At 39.9% G+C, this 23199-nt stretch overlaps 1 protein-coding gene across 1 annotated transcript in view; it reads left to right on the forward strand.

Annotated features, from left to right (window-relative positions):
• mdh2 (malate dehydrogenase 2, NAD (mitochondrial)) overlaps nt 1–19184 on the forward strand; it is a 28247-nt gene extending 9063 nt beyond the window's left edge. The window contains exons 2-9 of the mRNA XM_063031482.1: nt 627–795; nt 3505–3588; nt 5272–5381; nt 6532–6657; nt 13286–13363; nt 15835–15934; nt 17305–17456; nt 18685–19184. Coding sequence (XP_062887552.1) covers nt 627–795; nt 3505–3588; nt 5272–5381; nt 6532–6657; nt 13286–13363; nt 15835–15934; nt 17305–17456; nt 18685–18816 — 951 coding nt within the window. The 3' untranslated portion in view covers nt 18817–19184. The remainder of the gene's footprint in view (nt 1–626; nt 796–3504; nt 3589–5271; nt 5382–6531; nt 6658–13285; nt 13364–15834; nt 15935–17304; nt 17457–18684) is intronic.
• The last annotated feature ends 4015 nt before the right edge of the window (nt 19185–23199 follow it).

Genomic DNA, 23199 nt, shown 5'->3' on the forward strand with positions numbered 1-23199 from the left:
AAGTTTGATTTCTTTTGTTTTACATTCTATATTCATTCTGCCTTCTGTTTACAAGTTTTTAATGTGTAGTTTTTGCAGTTAGTAGTATAAAATATTATGATAAATAATTGCTTATCTGGTGAGACTAATTCCATATGCAGCATACTTGAAATTATAAGATGCTGATGATTGAAGGTGTTTGCCTTGGAAATGGCTTGGTGCAAGCAAGACTGGTAGAGAGTCTGAGCAACATTCTCAGTTTAAGGACAGCATATGTACTGAATACTATGCCTTGAATAACATTTTGACATAGTTTTGTGAACTAATGAAGGTTGAGTAAGTGAAAGAAATGGAATCTTGCTCTTCTAGTAATTGACAGGAAGGACAATGAGTTATAACTCTTGAAAACTTTACAAAGTAAGATGCAGTTGTGACTTGAGGGTTAAATTGAAGGTTGATAGAGTCAGGAATTCTACAGTAACATTAGGTTAATTTATAAGATGAAGGATTGCAGGAAGTGATATTAAGTAAGTTGTAGTAGTAAATGGTTACTGTTCCTCATACAACTCTTTTAATTACATTGGCTAATAAGTTTACTTAGAACTTTGTGATCTACACTTTACAATATCACTTTTTCCTTTGCACAGTGCAATGCCAAGGTAGCAGTGTTGGGTGCATCGGGCGGCATTGGGCAGCCCCTCTCTCTGCTACTAAAGAACAGTCCACTTGTAGGTGAGCTCTCACTGTATGATATTGCACACACACCTGGTGTTGCAGCAGATCTCAGCCACATTGAGACCAGGGCAAAAGTGACTGGTGAGTACAACTCTTTTTTAAAGTATAGTATAGATTTGTATTTTTGTATGTAAAAGCTTGCCAACAAGAATGGTCTAAGACGGTACTCTTATATGGCTGGTCTGTAGCTGATTGCCTTAAAATGAACCCCATTATTCCAATCTGATGTAAGAACAGGTGGACAGAAAATATGGACCACTTAGCCTGTTATTAACAGCAGGAGGTCATTTCCTTAGTAGATTAAGGTAATAGGGTTGAGGTCATAGTGTTGGGCAGACTCTGGGTTTGTCAAATGGTGATTAAGTCCATTGGATTTGAGGTTGTAACTATTCACATCAGTGGGAGGAGCCTGTTGACATGTTGGAATTTCAGTAAACATTTGATGTGTCATGCAAGGCGAACAAACAAAATATCAGTGTGTGAATCTGGGGATATATACCGGCATGTATTGGGACTTGGTTAAAATACAGACAATCTGGAAATAAGGTGTTATCTTTAAGACTGGAAGGCTTTCATTTAGGGTGCTGCAAGGTTTAGTGCTGGGGTTCCTGTTCGTAATCTTTGATTTGGCTGAGGGAATCGTGTAGTACATCGTAAAAGCTGGGGGACAGTGGGGATTGAGGATGAAGAGAGGCTTTGGGTTGGATGGAAAGGCTGAGTGAATAGGTGAGAATATAGCAGATGGAAACTTAATGTGGTTATTCACTTTGCTGGGAAAGACAGAAAAAGTAGAATATATTTTAAATGGTGACAAATCGAAAGATAATCGTCAGAGGTAACCTTGTACATAACAAAGTTATTTTGTACTGTATGTCAGAAAACTATTAGGAAAATAAGTGGTCTCTTAAAAAAATTTTATTCTTGTATTCACATTTTTTCAAAAACATAATTTATATAGGGTCTTGGTAAGGATGCGCTTTAAATTTGCATACAGACCTAGCCTCTGTACCTAGGATAAGAATGCAGTGAAAATTCGTCAGATTGACAGATGTCCTTGAAGAGAAGTCAAGCTGCCTGGGCCCAGTCTCTAAGAACAAAAGCTGAATTTGTGTAAATTTTAAAAATTCGATTGTGTGCAGGGCTGACGTTTAATGCCTGGACCCAGTCTTAAAAGCAATTTTTGACAGGACTGAAGAGGGATTTCCAAAGAAACACCATGCTATGCACAATGAAATTATCAACTAAGCGGGCTTTGGAGGCTTGTCACAGCACTGGGTGTATGTTCAAGAATAAATGTAGGCTTTTGGATATTAAGGGAACCGGAGCAGAGAGGTGACAACACAAAAAATAGGCATGATCTTGTTGAATGGCAGAGCAGATATGAGGGGTCAAATAGTCCAATCCAGCTTCAGTTTATTCCTGTGTAAGCTCTGAAGAGGAAACTTGCTAATGTATGTTTTTTTTTGGCTATAGCTTTAACTGCATCTCAGTACTAGAAAGTTGTCAGTGTTATCACAATCTACGAACACACTTTTGTCTGCCTTGTTGGATGCACTGATTCTATTATGATTCTTGGATTTGCTGAGTAAGCCCACAAAAAAAAAAGAATCCGAGTTGCATATGGTGAGATATGTGCTTAGGTAATTTGTTTTCAACTTTGGAGAAGAAACATTGTTCCAAGTCAGTGTGGAACATGCAAGTAGTGGGTTCCCTGTGTACCTGAAGTACTACTATAGTGGTGATCATGAGAAATTTCAAAATGGCCTTGGCATGTGCATTTTGTAAATGCTATACATTACCCATATGGGTACCAATGATAGATGTAATGTTTATTTAGTGTGGTGCGTGGGTACTAGTCAATTGGGCTGCTTTGTCCTGGTGTTAGATCTGCACTCACTCAGGCAATTAGATAAGTATTCCATCACAGTACTGTGCCTAGTAGATGACAGAAGGGCTTGGTGAAATTGTCTATTGTTCATGCTTGCTCTTTTTTTTCTTGCTGATAGTCGAAAGACTTTGTGGAGTTAGAAGATGAGTAACTATGGGAAATGTACTCCTTGATCAACTCTTGCAGTCAATGCTTACAGTGCAGTACTTCTGGTGATTGGTAGATGGTGATAGTGGTGGCATTGGTGATGATATGTAAGCATATGCGATCAGACTTCCTTTGGTTGATGATATGCCAGCTAGCGCCAGGTAATGTGTTACTAGCTATTAATGCTTATTATGCTAGCTATATATGAAACTGTTGTTTATGTCCTTGTATGCAGGTATGTGGTACTGCAATTTCACATTTATGATATATTTAATGGAAGAAAAAATTGAAATAGTTAAAAGGGCGCTTGCCTTGAGGAACCCCTGGGATGGAGTTAATTAACCTCTGCCTGCAGCCAAGATTTGATTCCAAACAGTTTAAAATTTTCTCATAGACCTCCGGTTTATCAGGGAATCTTGGTGCAGCTTTATTTGAGATGAAGTACTAAATTAAAAGCCTGTCTGCCCTCTATTAGCAATGAAATGTCCTATATGCTAGTTTACAAGAGCAGAAATTCTCTTTTGAGACATGGCCAGTTCTGAAGCTGCCATTTTAAAAACAACACATTCTAATAAGTGAGACCTTGTCTGTTGCAAATTGTTTGGCATGTTTGCTATACTGCGAAATTGGTTATATTTGCAAGACAACTGTGGAGGTTCTCTTAATGCTTTATGGTCATTAAACACTGCATGTAATTAGTCTTTATCAATCTGTTTCTAAATGATATAGTACTGACTGAAATTGTTTTTGCCCAGGTTATTTGGGTGCTGAACAGTTGCCTGCTGCCTTAAAAGGATGTGAAATGGTGGTTATACCTGCCGGAGTGCCGAGGAAACCTGGTACGTACTTAAATCTTGGAGAAATACATGGTTAATTGAGCTCCAGCTCTGTCTGGGCAGACATTTCAAGCCTAAACACGGTTTCTTCAAAATGATGTATAAAAAGTAAGTGTGTAATGAAATGGGTCATATATAGCATACTGCTATGAGGAACTTGTTTTGCTTTAATATATCCTTTAATGCGTCTTTGATTTCTCCAGTGCAACTGAACTAATTTGAAGCAAATAGGTTAATCACCAGTACTGATTAGCTTTAAATCAGGGGTTCCAGCCTGGTGTCCATGGACCCCTTAGTGGTATTGGTCCATGGCATAAAAAAAGTTTGGGAGCTCCTGCTGTAAAGCAATGCTGATGGATCATATGTTAAATTGTTTTGTGTAAAATCTCTGATTTTTAAACAACCGCTACCTTGCGGCCATATCCACCCATGGGAAAAGCTTTCAGGCGTAAACCCCAAGGAAGAAATCCAGAGCGAGGGGTCCCTTAGGCAGTTTGATGTTGTTTACAACTGCACTTTGGCAACCTTTGAGGCGACACTGGAGCCAAGCTGTGTCGGCGCTTGCCCTCCACTTAGACTACATCAGTGACGTGGAGAGGGGGAACCTGCTGCACGGGCAACAGCCTTTTCTTCAAATCTTCCCGCCCAGGCTTGTGCCCTGGAGAGGATACAGTCCACCAGAAGAGCAAACCCATGATCCCCTGGGATCGATGGCTGCCAACTATATTTATCTAGAAGCAAAATAGATCTGACTTCCCTTTGGCTGGTGTTCTTAGAACAAGTGGTTAGACATCCAGGGTGGATGTGTTCTCCAAAAGGAAAAAATCTTTTAAAATCCGCTACTCAAGTAAACAGTGGATAATTCAAACTACTACTGAGAGATTGATGTTTGGGTATTAATAGAGTTGGAGTTAATATAGGGTTGGTGCAGAAAAGTGGATCTCAAGATAAATGAGCCAGGATCTTAATGAATTGCAGCATGTACATGAGTGATAGAGTGACTTATTCCTCATTTTTGTCTCTAGCATTATCTTTCCATAATGACACCCACCTTGCATTTTAATTTTTTTTCTAATTTTTCCTGATTTTTTTAAGATAAGAATATTTTCAGTTATTATTCCATTTCTATTATTCTTTGATAAAGAATCTATTTTTCTATTGATAAAGAATACATTATTTTTATTTAACGCACTTGAATTGCTGACCCATTTTAAATCAGTTTTTACAGTTCTATATTTTTCTCTGCATTTCATTTTTAACTAGATTTGTGCACAGCACATTTATTTGGTGGGTAATACATTTAAATATTTATTCAAATTCACTGTCATAATTTGCAAATTGTACGTGAATCGCCTCGATGTATTTTTCTGCTGGGGATTTTGAGTGTCTCTGAGGGGATGTGTGTCACTTCAAATCCAGTTAAATAGTACTATATCTTACTTTTAAGATTAGGTAACCCATATAAAAATGTATTGCTGTCTTTTCTCAAAAGATATCTTAGTTAAAATATAGTTAGTGCTCCTATTTTCTAGTATTTTAAACTAATGTTTCTACTGTATTCAAGCTTAAAGATTGGATTAAATTGCACATATTATTAAAAATGTGAATACAAATACTTTGTGAGAAATATATGGCAATATTTAATCAGTTCATGATGTAGTGTAAACATTAAAATTACTTTTGCAGGCATGACACGAGATGATCTCTTCACCACAAATGCTTCAATAGTTGCAGATCTAACTGAGGCTTGTGCCCGACATTGTCCAGAGGCAATGATCTGTGTCATTTCCAACCCTGTGAGTGTGTTCTTTCAGCTGATAATGTCTTTAAAAGTAGCAAATTAAGTATTATAGTGGAGACAAGACTCCAGAATTATCCACTATAAAAGGCAGTAATGTTTGCAATTAAACTAAATTTGATTTCTAGATGTTGACAGGATCTTGGATATGAGGTGGGAAAATGGTGTTACCAGTTGAAAAATGGAGTAGATATGGGGCTATTTGTCTTGGAAAATTGATTGTACAATAGCCTCTCAATGAGGATATTCTAAAATGCTGTTCAAAGGACGTTCTGTTTTATCTTGTGCTGAATGCAATATTGCTAATTTGGGAATAGTATTTTAATAACATGTTCACAGAACTACCCTCTAGTTTATTGGAAAGATGCACATTCAGACCACAATGCAACCAATTAAGTAGCATTCCATTATCCTGGCCAGTTTTTGCAATATTTCCATTAACCAATTATAATTTAAACATTGAACCCATTCTGGTGTCAATTCTTGTCTGATCCTTGAACAGATACTTGGTAAATACCTTAAATTTATGTGGAAGTGATGATATTAGATGTTACAATTTAACTTATTGAGATAATGTGGTTACGGGATTTTTTTTGTTCCCCAGGTAAGGAAATCCTCTTCAGTGTTGTAGCCCTGTGCGGTGTACCACAGGCAAATGGCTCTAGAGATTCATTATCTCTGCAAGTAAAAATACTAAATAGCCTTCCCCTGGATGGAAGTTCTCACTCTCATGGAAATATCTCAACATCTACCTTGTTGTGCCCCTTCTGGATCTTGTAAATTTAAATAAGGTCCCCTTTAGTTTGAATTACGAAGAATACGCTTGGTTTTATTTAGCCCTTTGCAATTTGACAATCTCTCATCAAAGGAATTAGCTTGGTATATATCATATTCTTATTGGACAAGCAAGTAATGCCTCCCTTGAGTATCCTTTAAACTGTTTACATGACTGGACGTAGGCAAGTAAATGATTTGACCAACTGCAGTTTTTATTCTAATTGAAATTTAGTTTAATTTTTAATCTATGATGTCAATCTAGAAAGTGTGTAGATAATCCAAATGAGGACAACATTGTAAATTGTTAAAGAATATTTTGTGCTTTGGCATTCTCTTTCCTTCCTATATTAAGTAGCCTATTATTTTTCTAGGTAAACTCCACAATACCAATCACCACAGAAGTTTTCAAGAAACTTGGAGTATACAACCCTAACAAGATCTTTGGTGTGTCCACATTAGATATAGTCAGAGCCAACACTTTCGTTGCTGAGCTTAAGGTAAGTGACAAAAAGATGATCTATACTTTGGGTTAGATGGATGTAAATTTAGTGTTTAAACCTACGATTCTATTGTTCCACACACGTAATGACTACCAGGTAACGTGGCTGTTTTTGGCTATTTAAATTGTTTGTCATTTGATGTGAATCGGTGCTACATGACTCTCACTTCTACATTTCCTTTTGAAAGAGACTAGCACTTTGAAAATGTCTTGTCTAATCCATCTTGGTGTTGAACAATGTTTTGGATGTATGCGCTACTGGGAATGAACTGATAACAACCAGGTGTCAATATTCTGCTCTAGTCTTGGGGGAGCATTGAATACATCAACTGTTGTTTTTCCCTTTCCAAAATGAGGAATCTTGGGTGCTTGTTTAATCTTCAATTTGTAATATACCACCCCTTTTTTTTAGATGGGCCAGGGGACCTGTTTCTGGGCTATAACACTATCTTTTATTTTAATTTGGTTTGGGATAGTTTCAGGTTGAAATCTAATTTCAGTGCAAGTTGTTGATGTAATATTTAAAGAACTTGTATTCTAAATAATGAAGTTCCATCTAAATTGGATCTGTAAGTGCTATTTATCCACAATAGAAATATTTACTGAACCATTTCTGTTAGGAAGTGTGCACCAAGTTTGAAGCAATTTCAAGATCAAGAATCAAGTTTATTTATCGCATGTACATCAGTCAACAGTGAAATATGTTTGTGTTAACAACCAGTACGCTCACGGATGTGCTGGGGGCAGTTTACAAGTGTCACCAACATAAATAGTAAGGGACAGAGGGTCCAGTGAGATGGAGGAACTGAGCGAAATACATGTTAGTAGGGAAGTGGTGTTAGGTAAATTGAAGGGATTGAAGGCAGATAAATCCCCAGGGCCAGATGGTCTGCATCCCAGAGTGCTTAAGGAAGTGGCCCAAGAAATAGTGGATGCATTAGTGATAATTTTTCAAAACTCGTTAGATTCTGGACTAGTTCCTGAGGATTGGAGGGTGGCTAATGTAACCCCACTTTTTAAAAAAGGAGGGAGAGAGAAACCGGGGAATTATAGGCCGGTTAGCCTAACGTCGGTGGTGGGGAAACTGCTGGAGTCAGTTATCAAGGATGTGATAACAGCACATTTGGAAAGCGGTGAAATGATCGGACAAAGTCAGCATGGATTTGTGAAAGGAAAATCATGTCTGACGAATCTCATAGAATTTTTTGAGGATGTAACTAGTAGAGTGGATAGGGGAGAACCAGTGGATGTGGTATATTTGGATTTTCAAAAGGCTTTTGACAAGGTCCCACATAGGAGATTAGTGTGCAAACTTAAAGCACACGGTATTGGGGGTAAGGTATTGGTGTGGGTGGAGAATTGGTTAGCAGACAGGAAGCAAAGAGTGGGAATAAACGGGACCTTTTCAGAATGGCAGGCGGTGACTAGTGGGGTACCGCAAGGCTCAGTGCTGGGACCCCAGTTGTTTACAATATATATTAATGACTTGGATGAGGGAATTAAATGCAGCATCTCCAAGTTTGCGGATGACACGAAGCTGGGTGGCAGTGTTAGCAGTGAGGAGGATGCTAAGAGGATGCAGGGTGACTTGGATAGGTTGGGTGAGTGGGCAAACTCATGGCAGATGCAATTTAATGTGGATAAATGTGAAGTTATCCACTTTGGTGGCAAAAATAGGAAAACAGATTATTATCTGAATGGTGGCCGATTAGGAAAAGGGGAGGTGCAACGAGACCTGGGTGTCATTATACACCAGTCATTGAAAGTGGGCATGCAGGTACAGCAGGCGGTGAAAAAGGCGAACGGTATGCTGGCATTTATAGCGAGAGGATTCGAGTACAGGAGCAGGGAGGTACTACTGCAGTTGTACAAGGCCTTGGTGAGACCACACCTGGAGTATTGTGTGCAGTTTTGGTCCCCTAATCTGAGGAAAGACATCTTTGCCATAGAGGGAGTACAAAGAAGGTTCACCAGATTGATTCCTGGGATGGCAGGTCTTTCATATGAAGAAAGACTGGATGAACTGGGCTTGTACTCGTTGGAATTTAGAAGATTGAGGGGGGATCTGATTGAAACGTATAAGATCCTAAAGGGATTGGACAGGCTAGATGCAGGAAGATTGTTCCCGATGTTGGGGAGGTCTAGAACGAGGGGTCACAGTTTGAGGATAGAGGGGAAGCCTTTTAGGACCGAGGTTAGGAAAAACTTCTTCACACAGAGAGTGGTGAATCTGTGGAATTCTCTGCCACAGCAAACTGTTGAGGCCAGTTCATTAGCTATGTTTAAAAGGAAGTTAGATATGGCCCTTGTGGCTACAGGGGTCAGGGGGTATGGAGGGAAGGCTGGGTTCTGAGTTGGATGATCAGCCATGATCATAATAAATGGCGGTGCAGGCTCGAAGGGCCGAATGGCCTACTCCTGCACCTATTTTCTATGTTTCTATGTTTCTATAACGTGCTCAATGAACAACAAGGAATAAAACAACAATGGCAAAACTAGTCCTTTTCTACAGACACACACTTGGAAGTCAGAAGTTTACATACAGCTTAGCCAAATACATTTAAACTCAGTTTTTCACAATTCCTGACATTTAATCCGAGAAAACATTCCCTGTCTTAGGTCAGTTAGGATCACTACTTTATTTTAAGAATGTGAAATATCAGAATAATAGTAGAGAGAATGATTTATTTCAGCTTTTATTTCTTTCATCACTTTCCCAGTGGGTCAGAAGTTTACATGCACTTTGTTAGTATTTGGTAGCATTGCCTTTAAATTGTTTAACTTGGGTCAAATGTTTTGGGTAGCTTTCCACAAGCTTCTCACAGTAAGTTGCTGGAATTTAGTTCCATTCCTCCAGACAGAAGTGGTGTAACTGAGTCAGGTTTGTAGGCCTCCTTGCTCCCACACGCTTTTTCAGTTCTGCCCACAAATTTTCTATCGGATTGAGGTCAGGGCTTTGTGATGACCACTCCAATACTTCGACTGTGCTGTCCTTGAGCAATTTTGCCATAACTTTGGAGGTATGCTTGGGGTTATCGTCCATTTGGAAGACCCATTTGCGACCGAGCTTTAATTTCCTGGCTTATGTCTTGAGGTGTTGCTTCAATATATCCACATAATTTTCCTTCCTCATGATGCCATCTATTTTGTGAAGTGCACCAGTCCCTCTTGCAGCAAAGCACCCCCACAACATGATGCTGCCAGCCCCCATGCTTCACGGTTGCTTCTTCGGCTTGCAAGCCTCACCTTTTTTCCTCCAAACGTAACAATGGACATTATGGCCGAGCAGTTCAATTTTTTGTTTCATCAGACCGGAGGACATTTAGATTAGATTAGATTATGAAGACACGCAGTCCTCTATTATTGTCATTTAGTAATGCATGCATTAAGAAAGGATACAATATTTCCTCCAGTGTGATATCACAAAACACAGGACAATCCAAGACTGAAAAAAACTAACAAAACCACATAATTATAATATACAGTTACAACAGTGCAGCAATACCATAACTTGATGAAGAACAGTCCATGGCACAGTAAAAAGTTCAAAGTCTCTCAAATGTCCCACATCTCACGCAGACGGGAGAAGGAAGAAAACTCTCCCTGCCATGCCCAACCACAGTCTGACTCTTAGTCATCCGAAAACGTCAAACCTCCGATCAGCCCTCCGACACTGAGTACTGAGCACCATCTCTATCCGAACAATTCTACCTCAATCTCGGTCGCCAGCAGCAGGCAAAACCAGGGATTTTGGGGACTTCCCTCTGGAAGATTTCTCGATCGCGCAGTAACAACGGCAGCGAACTGGGGATTCAGAAATTTCTCCAGATGTTCCTCTGTGTTTTCACGTCTGTCACCAACAAATCAGAATTGTCCACGGCCCCTATTTAATGGATACAAAGTAAGATCTTTGTCCCCATGTGCACTTGCAAACTGTAGTCTGGCTTTTTTATGGTGATTTTGGAGCAGTGGCTTCTTCCTTGCTGAGCAGCCTTTCAGGTTATGTCGATATAGGACTCGTTTTACTGCGGATATAGATACTTGTCTACCTGTTTCCTCAAGCATCTTCACAAGGTTTCTTTGCTGTTGTTCTGGGATTGATTTGCAATTCTCACGCCAAAGTACATTCATCTCTAGGAGACAGAATAAGTCTCCTTCCTCAGCATGGTCCCATGGTGTTTATACTTGTGTACTATTGTTTGTTATGGGGAGCCACAGGTGAGAGCACTCAGCTCTCACCTGTGGCTCCCCATAGCTGTTTGCATGCGACAGCAGCCACACCCCGGGCAACGGCTTCGACAAGCCGGCTAAACCAGGTGAGGATAGCTGACGGGTCTCAAACCCTCGGTGAGATAGGGAGTTGCCTATCCCAGCATGTGAAGACAGACTCCGGCGGATTGAGCGGACGAGACCAACGGAAGGTCCAACGGTCAAGAAGGCAGTCTCTGCAAGCGTCGTGGAACGTGTAGAGCAGGACAAGACACAGAAGACGTCCTGGTCATCCACTGCACCTAGTCCCATCTCCAGCCGTCTCAACTCTGTCTTGCCACTGGATCCAGATGGGAATTGGGAAGAGAGAGTGAGGCTGATGCTGCGCAACTCTTCCTCACTTAAATCCAAGTCGCGCGCTAGTCTTGACCCTATCAATAATGGTGTTGAGATCCTCATCGACGTACGATGGACGAACAACTATTGTTTGTACAGATGAACTTCTTACCTTCAGGTGTTTGGAAATTGCTCCCTAGGATGAATCAGACTTGACATCATTTTCTGACCTCAATCCAATAGAAAATTTGTGGGCAGAACTGAAAAAGCATGTGTGAGCAAGGAGGCCTACAAACCTGACTCATTTACACCAGTTCTGCCTGGAGGAATGGAACAAAATTCCAGTAACTTGCTGTGAGAAGCTTGTGGAAAGCTACCCAAAACATTTGACCCAAGTTAAATAATTTAAAGACAATGCTACCAAATACTAACAAAGTGTATGTAAACTTCTGACCCACTGGGAAAGTGATGAAAGAAATAAAAGCTGAAATAAATCATTCTCTCTACTATTATTCTGATATTTCACATTCTTAAAATAAAGTAGTGATCCTAACTGACCTAAAACAGGGAATGTTTTCTCGGATTAAATGTCAGGAATTGTGAAAAACTGAGTTTAAATATATTTGGCTAAGGTGTATGTAAACGTCTGACTTCAACTGTACATGCCCTGTCCTTTAACCTCAAGACATACTTCCATCCCCTAGCCGCCTTCAGACCCAGACCTGCAGACATTGGGCCTTGACTTACCCAGTGGACTGAGATTTGTGTACTCGGCTCCAGTCAACGTGTATTGACTTGCAGACTTCCAATTCGATCCTCTGCATAAATCCCAGGACCTGCCGATTCATCAAACACTTGGCCTCGAATTCTGACGGGACCTCGAACTCCAGTCTTGCTGACTTGCAAACCCAAGGGGCATCGGAACTCCTTCCTCATGCCCACACAGAGCTCCGACTCCAGAACTCACTGACCAGGCAGATCCCTGGTACATTTTTCTGCCAGCCTGACATCTGACTGTGGATGTCCCACATGCACGTCATTGGCCTTCGAATGCAGAGCGAAAACTTAGATTCTGGCTTGGCCTCTAATTCCCTCACATCCCTGTCCCTAAACCCTGACCTGAATGTTAATAGCCAAATTTTACTGTTATATTCCTTGTTCCAAAAACAGTAAGTTAGTCTTGGCTGAAAGGAGTGCTTGTAAACTTGTTTATTGTTGTCATGTACCAAGGTACAGTGAAAAATTTGTTTAGCATGTTGTCCATACAAACCATTTTATTACAGCTGTGCATTCAGGTAATACAATGCAGAATAGCTATGAAATCTGTGTTGGCAGTGCAGGCTGACAGTATGATGCAAAGGCATAATGAGGTAAATTGAAGTAAAACATCCTGTTAAATATTTTCAGGCTAATTAAACTTAAAATGCTGTTGAGATTTGTCTCTCTTGCCCAGTCTTTGAAATAATATATTGACATATTTCATAAATCAAGAATTTCAGATGATTCTGGGTTTAATAATTTTTTAAATTACTAATTTATGGCAGCAGTTTTCTTACAACTGCTTGTTTTTTTCCCCCTTTCCTCCAAATAAAATATTTAGTGTGTACCTCAGCCAGCATTTTGGATTTTCACATCATGTTTATATGTTCAGAAGTAGAGCAAGTTCTTACATTTCTTTATTCTTTGCTATATTGTAATATGTCTAATAATTAACTTCAAATTGCAATATACAATGTCATCCCTTAAAGTTTAAAGTAAAATGTTGATAAACTCTCGCTTGCAGGCTAAACAAATCCATTGAATATATAATATTGAAGATGCTAAAAAATTGTGCAGCAAAATTTAGGTATAATAAATGGTATTGGGGACCTGATTTGCAACAAAATCTGTTGAATAGGTGATGCAAACTAGTTATTTTTGTTTTATTACCTGTTACCTGTAAAAATTAGATAACAGAATACCAGATGCCAGGATTACAAAAATGCTTTCTTGGTTGAAGGTTTCATAATTGAATGAAATTGGTCCTATCTGCACATTATAACAGTAAAGGTAAAACACAAATGCTTCTGTTTGTTTTGCAGGGCCTTGACCCCGCACGAGTATCTGTTCCAGTGATTGGAGGCCATGCTGGAAAGACTATCATCCCTCTGATCTCTCAAGTAAGTAGGCGCGAGATGATAAAACGGTGAATGGCTCAGCTATTTTGTACATATTGCTCTAATTTAGGGAATGTTAAATCTTTCTTTTATTACTGTTTGGAAGCTATGTGGATTGCCATGAATCACCAGTGAAATTAATTCTGAAAGCTGTACCTCCGCCGCCCTGCTCAGGTGTGTTTCTGGGGTACGGGGGCTAGCGACCCTTGTTCCTGTTTCTATCGCTGAGAGCAGTGAACCATCTGATTGGCCTATCAGAGTTCTCTTTGGGAACTAGTTGACTTGATCAGCATTTCTGATCTGGCTATTAATTTGAAAAAAGCCAGTTCCCCATGTGACTTTGCCAAACTATTGTGGATAAAAATACTTTTTTTTTTTAAAAAGTCAAAACTGAATCTTGACATAAGAATGGAGGTGCTTGACATTAGCCTTCTTTCCCCCATTTGCTTATAAGATGTGACCATGGCTGGCTAACAAAATGGCCAATTCTGATTGTCCTTGAGAATGAAGTGATGTGTTGCTGCCTTGAACTGCTGCAGACTTTGTCATGAAGGTGCTTTCACTGAGCGGTATTCTGATCCAGTGATGAAATTGAGGTATTGTGAAATCTGGTTTGGAACTGGAATGTCCATATGTACATGCTACTAGAGAAATCTTGGCAAATGGCTGCAGAGCATTTTGTAGATGTACACCATGCAATCATGCTGTGCTGTTGGAAGAAGTAAATGTTCAAAGTGGATGGAGTGTTAGTTAAATGAGCATCTTTGCCCCAGATGATGTTGACCTTTCTAAATATTATAGGCATTGCACTTCTATAGTGTAGAATCTTCGATCATTCTTTTGGCTTTCCATGCAGCTGCTGGAAAGCAATGAGGAGTTTGAGTTTCTTGCAGTAGTTTATTTAATCTAGTTTATTGTTGAAAGCGCAGTATTGAGTGCCTGTCATTAAGTTTCTTGTTATTGATTTATTATGTTGATAGTGGGAATTCAATGCTGATAATACATTTGAACATCAGAACAGATGTTTAAATGGACTCATTGGAGTTAGCTAATGCCTGATAATTCTGTGATCCAAAAACTACTTAGGACTTTGTCACATGTCTGAATGTTATCTGAACAGTTTCATATTAATGGAATACTTGCACAGTTATTAGCTAGTTGGCACTTAGAATGATGAAATCCTTCCGAATGGATGGAATTATTTCATCCTGTTTGCCAATCAAATGTAAAACTCTTACTTCCCAACACTTGGCATGGACTTCTAATTTGCAGTATATAGTGTTTGTTGCTGTATCTTTTAAGCGGATGAGGTTTCCAAAGAAAATGGATCCATCCTGTCCAGGCCATGCATAATTTTGAACATCTGCTTGGTCTCCCCAGTCTAATTGTTCACCCTTCATGATCTTCCCATGATACGAGTTTGTTGATTATTGATAAAGCAGCTAAAGATTGTTAGGACTTGGACATTTCCCTGAGGAACTCATTTACTGTATTAAGTTCTTTTCCTATCTGTGGCATTCCTTAGGCACTTGTAGTTCCAGCATTGTGCATGTCTACTTTAGAAACTTCCTGTTGAGAAGCTGTTCTACATTTACATTTATTATTTTTAAGAAATCCGGCAAACATTTAATGTTGCTATCAAATCCATTGTATTAAAAATTGATGTAACTACAAAAATATTCCTAATTAATAGAAACCATACTTTCGTGACAAAACCCATGAAAGCATTAATGCCCAGACAACTTGTTTACTGATTCCATTTAATTTAGTACTCTTCCACATACTAATCACTAGCTGATCAGTAATCGCTAGATGGATAAAACCTGAGGTTAATGTTGACTATACTTGTTTCATTCCCGCTGTTTCTTCTGAGCCAGTTTCTCAGTATGCTCCTCCCTAGGCAAGCAGCAGGCATTGTTTTGCTGACACCTCATCAGGCTCAATCCCTGAACATCAGTTGTCAAATTTGTGTTGGTTAGCCTTGTTTACGTAAGTGAGTTATTTACTTTGTGCATGTGCTTTCTGCTTGACGTAAATTCCAAGGGATCTTGTTTTTGAATCTACTATACCTCCAATGTTATTTTGAATTGGAAGCTAGAAGATTTGTGAAGTGAATACACCTAGAACAGCTTTGCTGTGAAGATGGAGGTGTTGAAGCAGTTGCATGCTGCTCAATGCTGAGAACATTTCATACCACTCCAGTTACATGTGTCTTGACCATATGCATTTTCCCTTTGCTGATATAAAGATATGGGAAATGCCATGCACTTGCCCAATATTGTGTCAGCCAGTTCTATCAGTAATTCTACTATACCCTGAAGGAAGTGTTTTCTCTTTAAATTGTGGAACTAGAAAATATATTTCTGGCCATCTGAAGACAATGGTTTTGCTGTTTTTAAACAGTTAAATGTGTATTTAATAAGTTATTCACAGTTGGTTCCATTTGCTATCTTTCATTTCTATTTTGGTTTTAGTGCAATCCTAAAGTAGAAATCCCCCAGGATAAATTGCAAGCCTTGACAGAAAGAATCCAAGAGGCTGGTACAGAGGTGGTCAAAGCCAAGGCTGGAGCAGGTTTGTTGTTGCCATTTGTACAAAAAAAATCCCTGTCCTATTATCCACAGTGGAATTTGGTCTGTGTTTCCTGTTCTAAACTTTGATATTAGTTTATTGTCACATGTACCAAGATACAGTGAAAGGCTTGTTTTGCATAGTTTTTATACAAATCAAATCTTTCCACAGTGCATTGACCTGGAACATGAACAATAACAATGCAGAATAAAGTGTAAAAGCTACCAAACAAGTGCACGGCAGGTTAACGATAAAATGCACAATCATAATGAGCTAGACTGAGGCCAAGAGTCTGCCTTTTTGTACTTGGCTGATCGGGCTGCTTTTGCTGTTGGTTAAATTGCATACAAGTTTAGATTTGTAGCCATTCGGTCGCATAATGAGCACTGAAGATAAGGCTTAAATTGTATGTGGTGTTTACAACAGTGATTAAATTTTCAGTATTATTGATGGCAATTTTAAACATTACAAATTATTAAGATAATCCTGGAGATCAAAAGTAATATTTGGTGTTGCATTCATTTCCTTAAGCCTTCACCCCTCAAAGACCAGAGACATGCCAATAAGTTTGAGCCTGTCTATTGAACTGTCTCTGCTGCTTTCATCCTCTGCTTCCCCATAATAATTGGAAAGGAGTTTCTAGTTTTTCCGTCTATCCTTGTTACGCTGACCCACCCATCCTCCCCTCAACCCTATTCCAACTAAATTACTCAGCAGCCTGTAATGCTCCTTAACCTGTATTGTAAATGGCTTCCTTTGATACAGTTCATTTCACCTTCATTCAAAACATGGTCACATCTGTAATACATCTTTTGCTTTTGAGGACTTGAGTACCTTGCCCCCATAATTTGCTCTCTTAAATCCTTGTCTTTTTGGCCAGATCTTTAGTTGCCCTTTTTTTTTATCTCTTCTCTTGGAAACATCTTTCTCTGAGGTTGAGGTCTCTGGAGACACCTTTCTGTTCGCAAGTGAGCATATGCTACTGGAATTGTTGCCTGAAGGGGTGAGGTTTGAGAACGTTATTATATCTGTCAGCATTAAGAGTGCTTCAGTTCATCAAGGTTTGAAATTTTAGTAGCTGGGAATTTGAGAAGTACATGCCAAATGGCAGCATTAACTAAAACCCAGGTAATTGGACACTTAACATCAAACATGTTTCCTTTAAATCACTACCTGTAACGTTACTGACAGAAGCACCCTCTCAATGGAGGTTACTAAATTCGTGAAATTTGATTTACAATTGCCATTGTTTGTGTGCCATTTTTTTTTCACTCTTGCTCTTTATTTAACTGGGAAACAGATTTGTTTTGTGTGATAACTAACTATGCATTGTAGATGTTCAATGTGCTGCTTTTTTTCCTGTGTGATGTTAGGTTCTGCCACTCTGTCCATGGCTTATGCTGGTGCCAGATTTGCCTTCTCACTCTTGGATGCTATGAATGGTAAAGAAGGTGTAGTGGAATGTGCATTTGTCCGCTCTGAAGAAACTGAATCTCCATACTTCTCTACACCTTTACTACTTGGGGTGAGTTTGTATACTTTCAATCTGGGTGGGTTGTTCAGCGTTTAATCCTTTCCTCCCAGTTGTAAGTTGTAAATGGCCAAAACATTAAGAACTTGGGTGTTTTAATAACTCTAAAAATTAGATCTTATTTTTGAAATTCCATCTCTATTTTAATCTGTAATAGTGGAGCAAGCCAGACAATTCCACTTAACTTTGTTCATGGATGGAGCTCTATTCCATATAAACACTCCTGAGTTCATTATGGTACTCCAGTCTGAACACTGATGCACAACCCTTCCTTTCCTTCTTTGTTTAAAGTGAATTTGTTTTTTTTAAAGGGATCTGCTCGGGTTGAGAACCTGGGCTGAACTCCTGCTTCCACTGGTACTAGGTGATGGTGTGGAGAAGATTGCTTGTGGGGATTGGTGTTAGATAGCTCCTCAGTAGCAAGATGTGGGCTCAGACGGTAATCTGAACAGCACAGTGAGTGAAGGTAATTGCTGGGGACTAATACCACCAGTTTGTCTTAACAGACAACCAGATCCTTTGTTCTCTTATCACTTTCAGTTGGGTGTGATAGAACCTGCTGTTTTCTCCCTCAATTGCCCTTGTTAGCACAGCAGCTCACTCCAATGTAGTGGTTAGGATTAGCACCAGGTTGCTAGTTTAACTGTTTGGTTAGTAACTCTCAAAAAAAAACGTGCTCTAACTACTTCTGGATACAGATTCAATTAGTGCTCATGCTCCTAGTGATGCATCCTGAGCACTAAGCAAAGTAACAATTCTGTATGAAGAGGGTTGCTTTTTGACTAATTTTAAGCCTGCAAATATCTTGCATTCTGCCAAGCCAAAGGTGGTGACTCTCAAATGTACAGTTCTGTTGTCACTGATCTCTACCAAAAAGACCAATCTTATGTGATTGGTAATTCCTCTGGAAGGAATCGGTAGTGTTTAAATCTCTCCTCATACCTTTATGGGTACACGTGTTCCAGTAGACTTCCAATTAGTAAGTGGACTTTGAAGCTTGCCTGTGTTTTTGCCATTTTCATAATTCCACCTTTGTTTTCATGGAGATAACGTGACTAAACTGTTGTAGCTGAGATCAGCTAACATAAGATAGACTTTGACCTCACTATGGGCTCTCATTTATTTACAAACAATTGTATTTTAGTGTAGAGTAATTGTTTGTTTCTAAATTATATGTAAGAAAATGTTTTAAGTTGGTGTGTTTTACTTTTTCTCCCACTAGAAAAATGGCATAGAGAAGAATCTTGGGCTAGGTAAACTATCTGCTTTCGAAGAGAAGCTTGTCGCAGAAGCTATGAGTGAACTGAAGGCTTCCATAAAGAAAGGAGAGGACTTTGTGAAGAACAGAAAGTAGACAGTTGTATTGATATGTACAGAATGGAAATGCTCCACGTGTGTTGCAAACCTCCCAACACTAGTGGCTGCGTAGTGTTGGCTGCTGCTATGTCTGTGTTTGCTATCAATTTTTAAACATCTATTTTGTCACAGCAGATCTAAGGTGGTTAAAATACAAATACCACTTCTCAAACATTGTGGTTTTTAAACTTCTAAAGAATAACCTTTCATTTTAAGTAAAAACAAAGTACACCTGCAGGGAACTTCTGAAGTTGGAATATACAATACTCGCATTCTGATGTTTTCTGTATTAAATGATTTATTGGATTAAATTGCTGTTGATGCAAAGTGGCCCATTATTTGCATCCTCGTATTAAAAAAAATGCAGTATTTTGTGTCATCTCTGTTCTCTGCCCAATTCCTGCTGCAAGGCCTGTTTAAGGGGAAGTTGATATACAAGAAAAAAGTCAAATCCATGGTGTAGTTTGCAACAGTCATGCTATTTAGTGATATCTTGGCTGATCTGGCCTCTGACCTTTTGTTCACTTTCCCTATCTGATCTGTGATCAATTTCCCTGGTAGTCCAAGAGAACACAAGGCCTTGAATATACTTGAGTTAGCATTCAGCCTTGTGGGGCATAATTACAAAAATTCATATCGGGATGAAATTTCTTTTAAATCTTAAATAGCCAATCTATTTATCCTGCAGCCATGTCCCTTCATTGTAGTCGGCTCACAAGTTAAACACTTTTGTAGCAGTTCTTGTTTGGAAGTCTGACCAGCGATATACTGCAGGGAACAGTGCTGGAACTTGTGTTTATGATACATGTTAGTAACTTATGTTCATGGAGGAGGTATCATTAAGTTTGAAGCTGACACAGTATTTTTATTTTATTTAGAGATGCTGTGTGGAATAGGTTCTTCCGGCCCTTTGAACTGTGCCACTCAGCAACCCCTAATTTTAAACCTAGCCTAATTGTGTGACAATTTACAGTAACCATTTCCTATATATAACATAGGTTTAAGGTGAGGAAAATATTTTAAAGAGAATTTCTGTTTATTATGGTTGATGTCTGGAATTTGCTGTTGGATGAGATGATGGAATCCAATATAATAACGTTTAAACAAGCATAGGCGTAACATGGAGGGATACAGATCCCACGTGGGCAATTGGAATTAGTGGGGATGGTCAAGAAGTATTGCATGGATGTGGTTGGCCATCTGATTTATTTCTGTGCAGTATTACTGATGCCAATTAAGTATTTTAAATGGGTGGATAACACTCATTTTTTCACATTATATTCCTGGTGTATTCTTGCACTCTTAAGCTAACTAACATTGTGCAGATATCGCCCACCTTACAATTTACTTTGTCCAAATGTCATCTTGCCAGCAAAGATGTGCACCACAATCCTTTCATGGAAGATGTTAGCATAGACTGTAACTAGTTGGAGTCCCTGCTCTGGTGAGGTGCATGCTGTGAAAATAACTGATTTTATATTTGGATTGGTTAATAGAAATACCTATAATAATCCAGTGGGTTCTTGTGTTGTAATCCTTTAGGTAACAAATTATCAAATTTGCCCTTGCTGTCCAGGGCAGCTATCCTTCGATAATTTGAAATCTTTGATCCTGATTGTAGTACCATAGAACACGACAGTACAGAAAAACAGGCCATTCGGCCATTCTAGTCTGTGCCGAAACTTTATTCTGCTGGTCCCATTGACCTGCACCCAGTCCATAACCCTCTAGACCTCTCCCATCCATGTATCTTTTCAATTTATTCTTAAAACATAAAAGTGAGCCAGCATTTACCATGGCAGATGGCAGCTTGTTCCACACTCTCACCACCCTGGGTGAAGAAGTTCCCCCTAAACCTTTCCCCTTTCACCCTAAAGCCATATCCTCTCGTATTTATCTCTCCTAATCTAAGTGGAAAGAGCCTACTCACATTTACTCGGTGTCTATACCCCTCACATGTGTTGAGCACGTGGCCAAGTGGTTAAGGCGTTCGTCTGGTGATCTATCTGTTGCTGTTTGAGCCTCAGCTGTGGCAGTGTGTATGTGTCTTTGAGCAAGGCACTTAACCACACATTGCTCTAGTGTCTGTGCGAGGAGTGGTGCCCTACACAGACTTCCAGTCTGCACCTTGTAAGGCATGAAAATGCCTGACGCAGGCCTCATGGGCCGAGTCAACGTTCCCTCCCCTACCCTCATAATTTTGTAAACTTCTATCAAATCTCCCCTCATTCTTCTATGCTCCAAGGAATAAAGTCCTAACCTGTTCAATCTTTCCCTGTAACTCAACAACTGAAGACCCGGCAACATCCTAGTAAATCTCTGCATTCTTTCAAACTTACTGATATCCTTCCTATAGTTAGGTGACCAGAACTGCACACAATACTCCAAATTTAGCCTCACCGATGTCTTATACAACCACCCCATAACATCCCAACTCCTATATTCAATACTTTGATTTATGAATGCCAGGCTGCCAAAAGCCTGTCTACCTGTGACACTACTTTCAGGGAATTATGTATCCGAACTCCCAGATCCCTTTGTTCCTCCACACTTCTGAGTGCCCTACCATTTACTGTGTATGTCCAACCTTGATTTGTCCTTCCAAAATGCAACACCTCACACTTGTCTGCATTAAATTCCATCTGCCATTTTCTGGCCCATTTTTTCAGTTGGCCCAGATCCCTCTGCAAGCTTTGAAAGCCTTCCTCGCTGTCCACAACGCCTCCAATCTTAGTGTCATCAGCAAACCTGCTAATCCAATTTACCACATTATCATCCAGATCATTAATATAGACAACAAACAACAATGGTCCCAGCACAGATCCCTGAGGCACACCACTAGTCACAGGCCTCCAGTCTGAGAAGCAATCATCCACTACCACTCTCTGTCTTCTCCCACACAGCCAATTTCGAATCCAGTTTACAACCACTCCATGGATACCTAGTGTCTGAACCTTCTGAACTAACCTCCCATGTGGGACCTTGTCAAAAGCCTTACTAAATTCCATGTAGACAACATCCACAGCCTTTCCTTCATCTACTTTCTTGGTAACTTTGAAAAACTACAGGATTTGTTATTCACAACCTACTATGCACAAAGCCATGTTGACTATCCTCAATCAGCACTCGGCTGTCCAAATACTTGTATATCCGATCTCTCAGAACACCTTCCAATAACTTACCTACTACTGATGTCAGGCTCACTGGCTTGTAATTACCTGGTTTACTTTTGGAGCCTTTTTTAAACAATGGAACAAAGTGAGCTACACTCCAATCCTCCGGCAACGCACCCGTGGCTAAGGACATTTTAAATATTTCTGCCAGGGTCCCTGCAATTTCTTGTCATTTCAACCATAACTGCTGGTACAGTACACAGTAAAAATGAGACAATGTTTTTCAGGACCATGGTGCTACATGAAACAATACAAAACTACACTGAACTATGTAAAATAACACAGAAACTACACTAGACTTCAGACCTACCCAGGACTGCATAAAATGCACTAAACAGTGCAGGCATTACAATAAATAATAAACAAGACAATAAGCACAGTAGAGGGTAGTAGGTTGGTGTCAGTCCAGGCTTTGGGTATTGAGGAGTCTGAGGGCTTGGGGGAAGAAACTCTTACATAGTCTGGTTGTGAGAGCTTGAATGCTTTGGTGCCTTTTTCCAGATGGCAGGAGGGAGAAGAGTTTGTATGAGGGGTGTGTGGGGTCCTTCATAATGCTGTTTGCTTTGCGGATGCAGCGTGTGGTGTAAATGTCTGTAATGGCGGGAAGAGAGACCCTGATGATCTTCTCAGCTGACCTCACTATCCGCTGCAGGGTTTTGCAATCAGAGATGGTACAATTCCCGAACCAGGCAATGATGCAGCTGCTCAGGATGCTCTCGATACAACCTCTGCAGAATGTGGTGAGGATGGGGGGTGGGAGACGGACTTTTCTCAGCCTTCGTAGAAAGTAGAGATGCTGCTGGGCTTTCTTTGCTATGGAGCTGGTGTTGAGGGACCAGGTGAGATTCTCCGCCAGGTGAACACCAAAAAATTTGGTGCTCTTAATGATCTCCACGGAGGAGTCGTCGATGTTCAGGGGAGAGTGGTCGCTCCATGTCCTCCTGAAGTCAACAACCATCTCTTGTTTTGTTCACATTCAGAGACAGGTTGTTGGCTCTGCACCAGTCTGTTAGCCGCTGCACCTCCTCTCTATGCTGACTCATCATTCTTGCCGATGAAACCCACCACGGTCGTGTCATCGGTGAACTTGATGATGTGGTTCGAGCTGTGAGTTGCTGCACAGTCGTGGGTCAGCAGAGTGAACAGCAGTGGACTGAGCACACAGCCCTGGGGGGCCCCCGTGCTCAGTGTGATGGTGTTGGAGATGC

Source organism: Mobula hypostoma, chromosome 23 (genome assembly GCF_963921235.1).
Source record: "Mobula hypostoma chromosome 23, sMobHyp1.1, whole genome shotgun sequence".
Lineage (NCBI taxonomy): Eukaryota > Metazoa > Chordata > Chondrichthyes > Myliobatiformes > Myliobatidae > Mobula > Mobula hypostoma.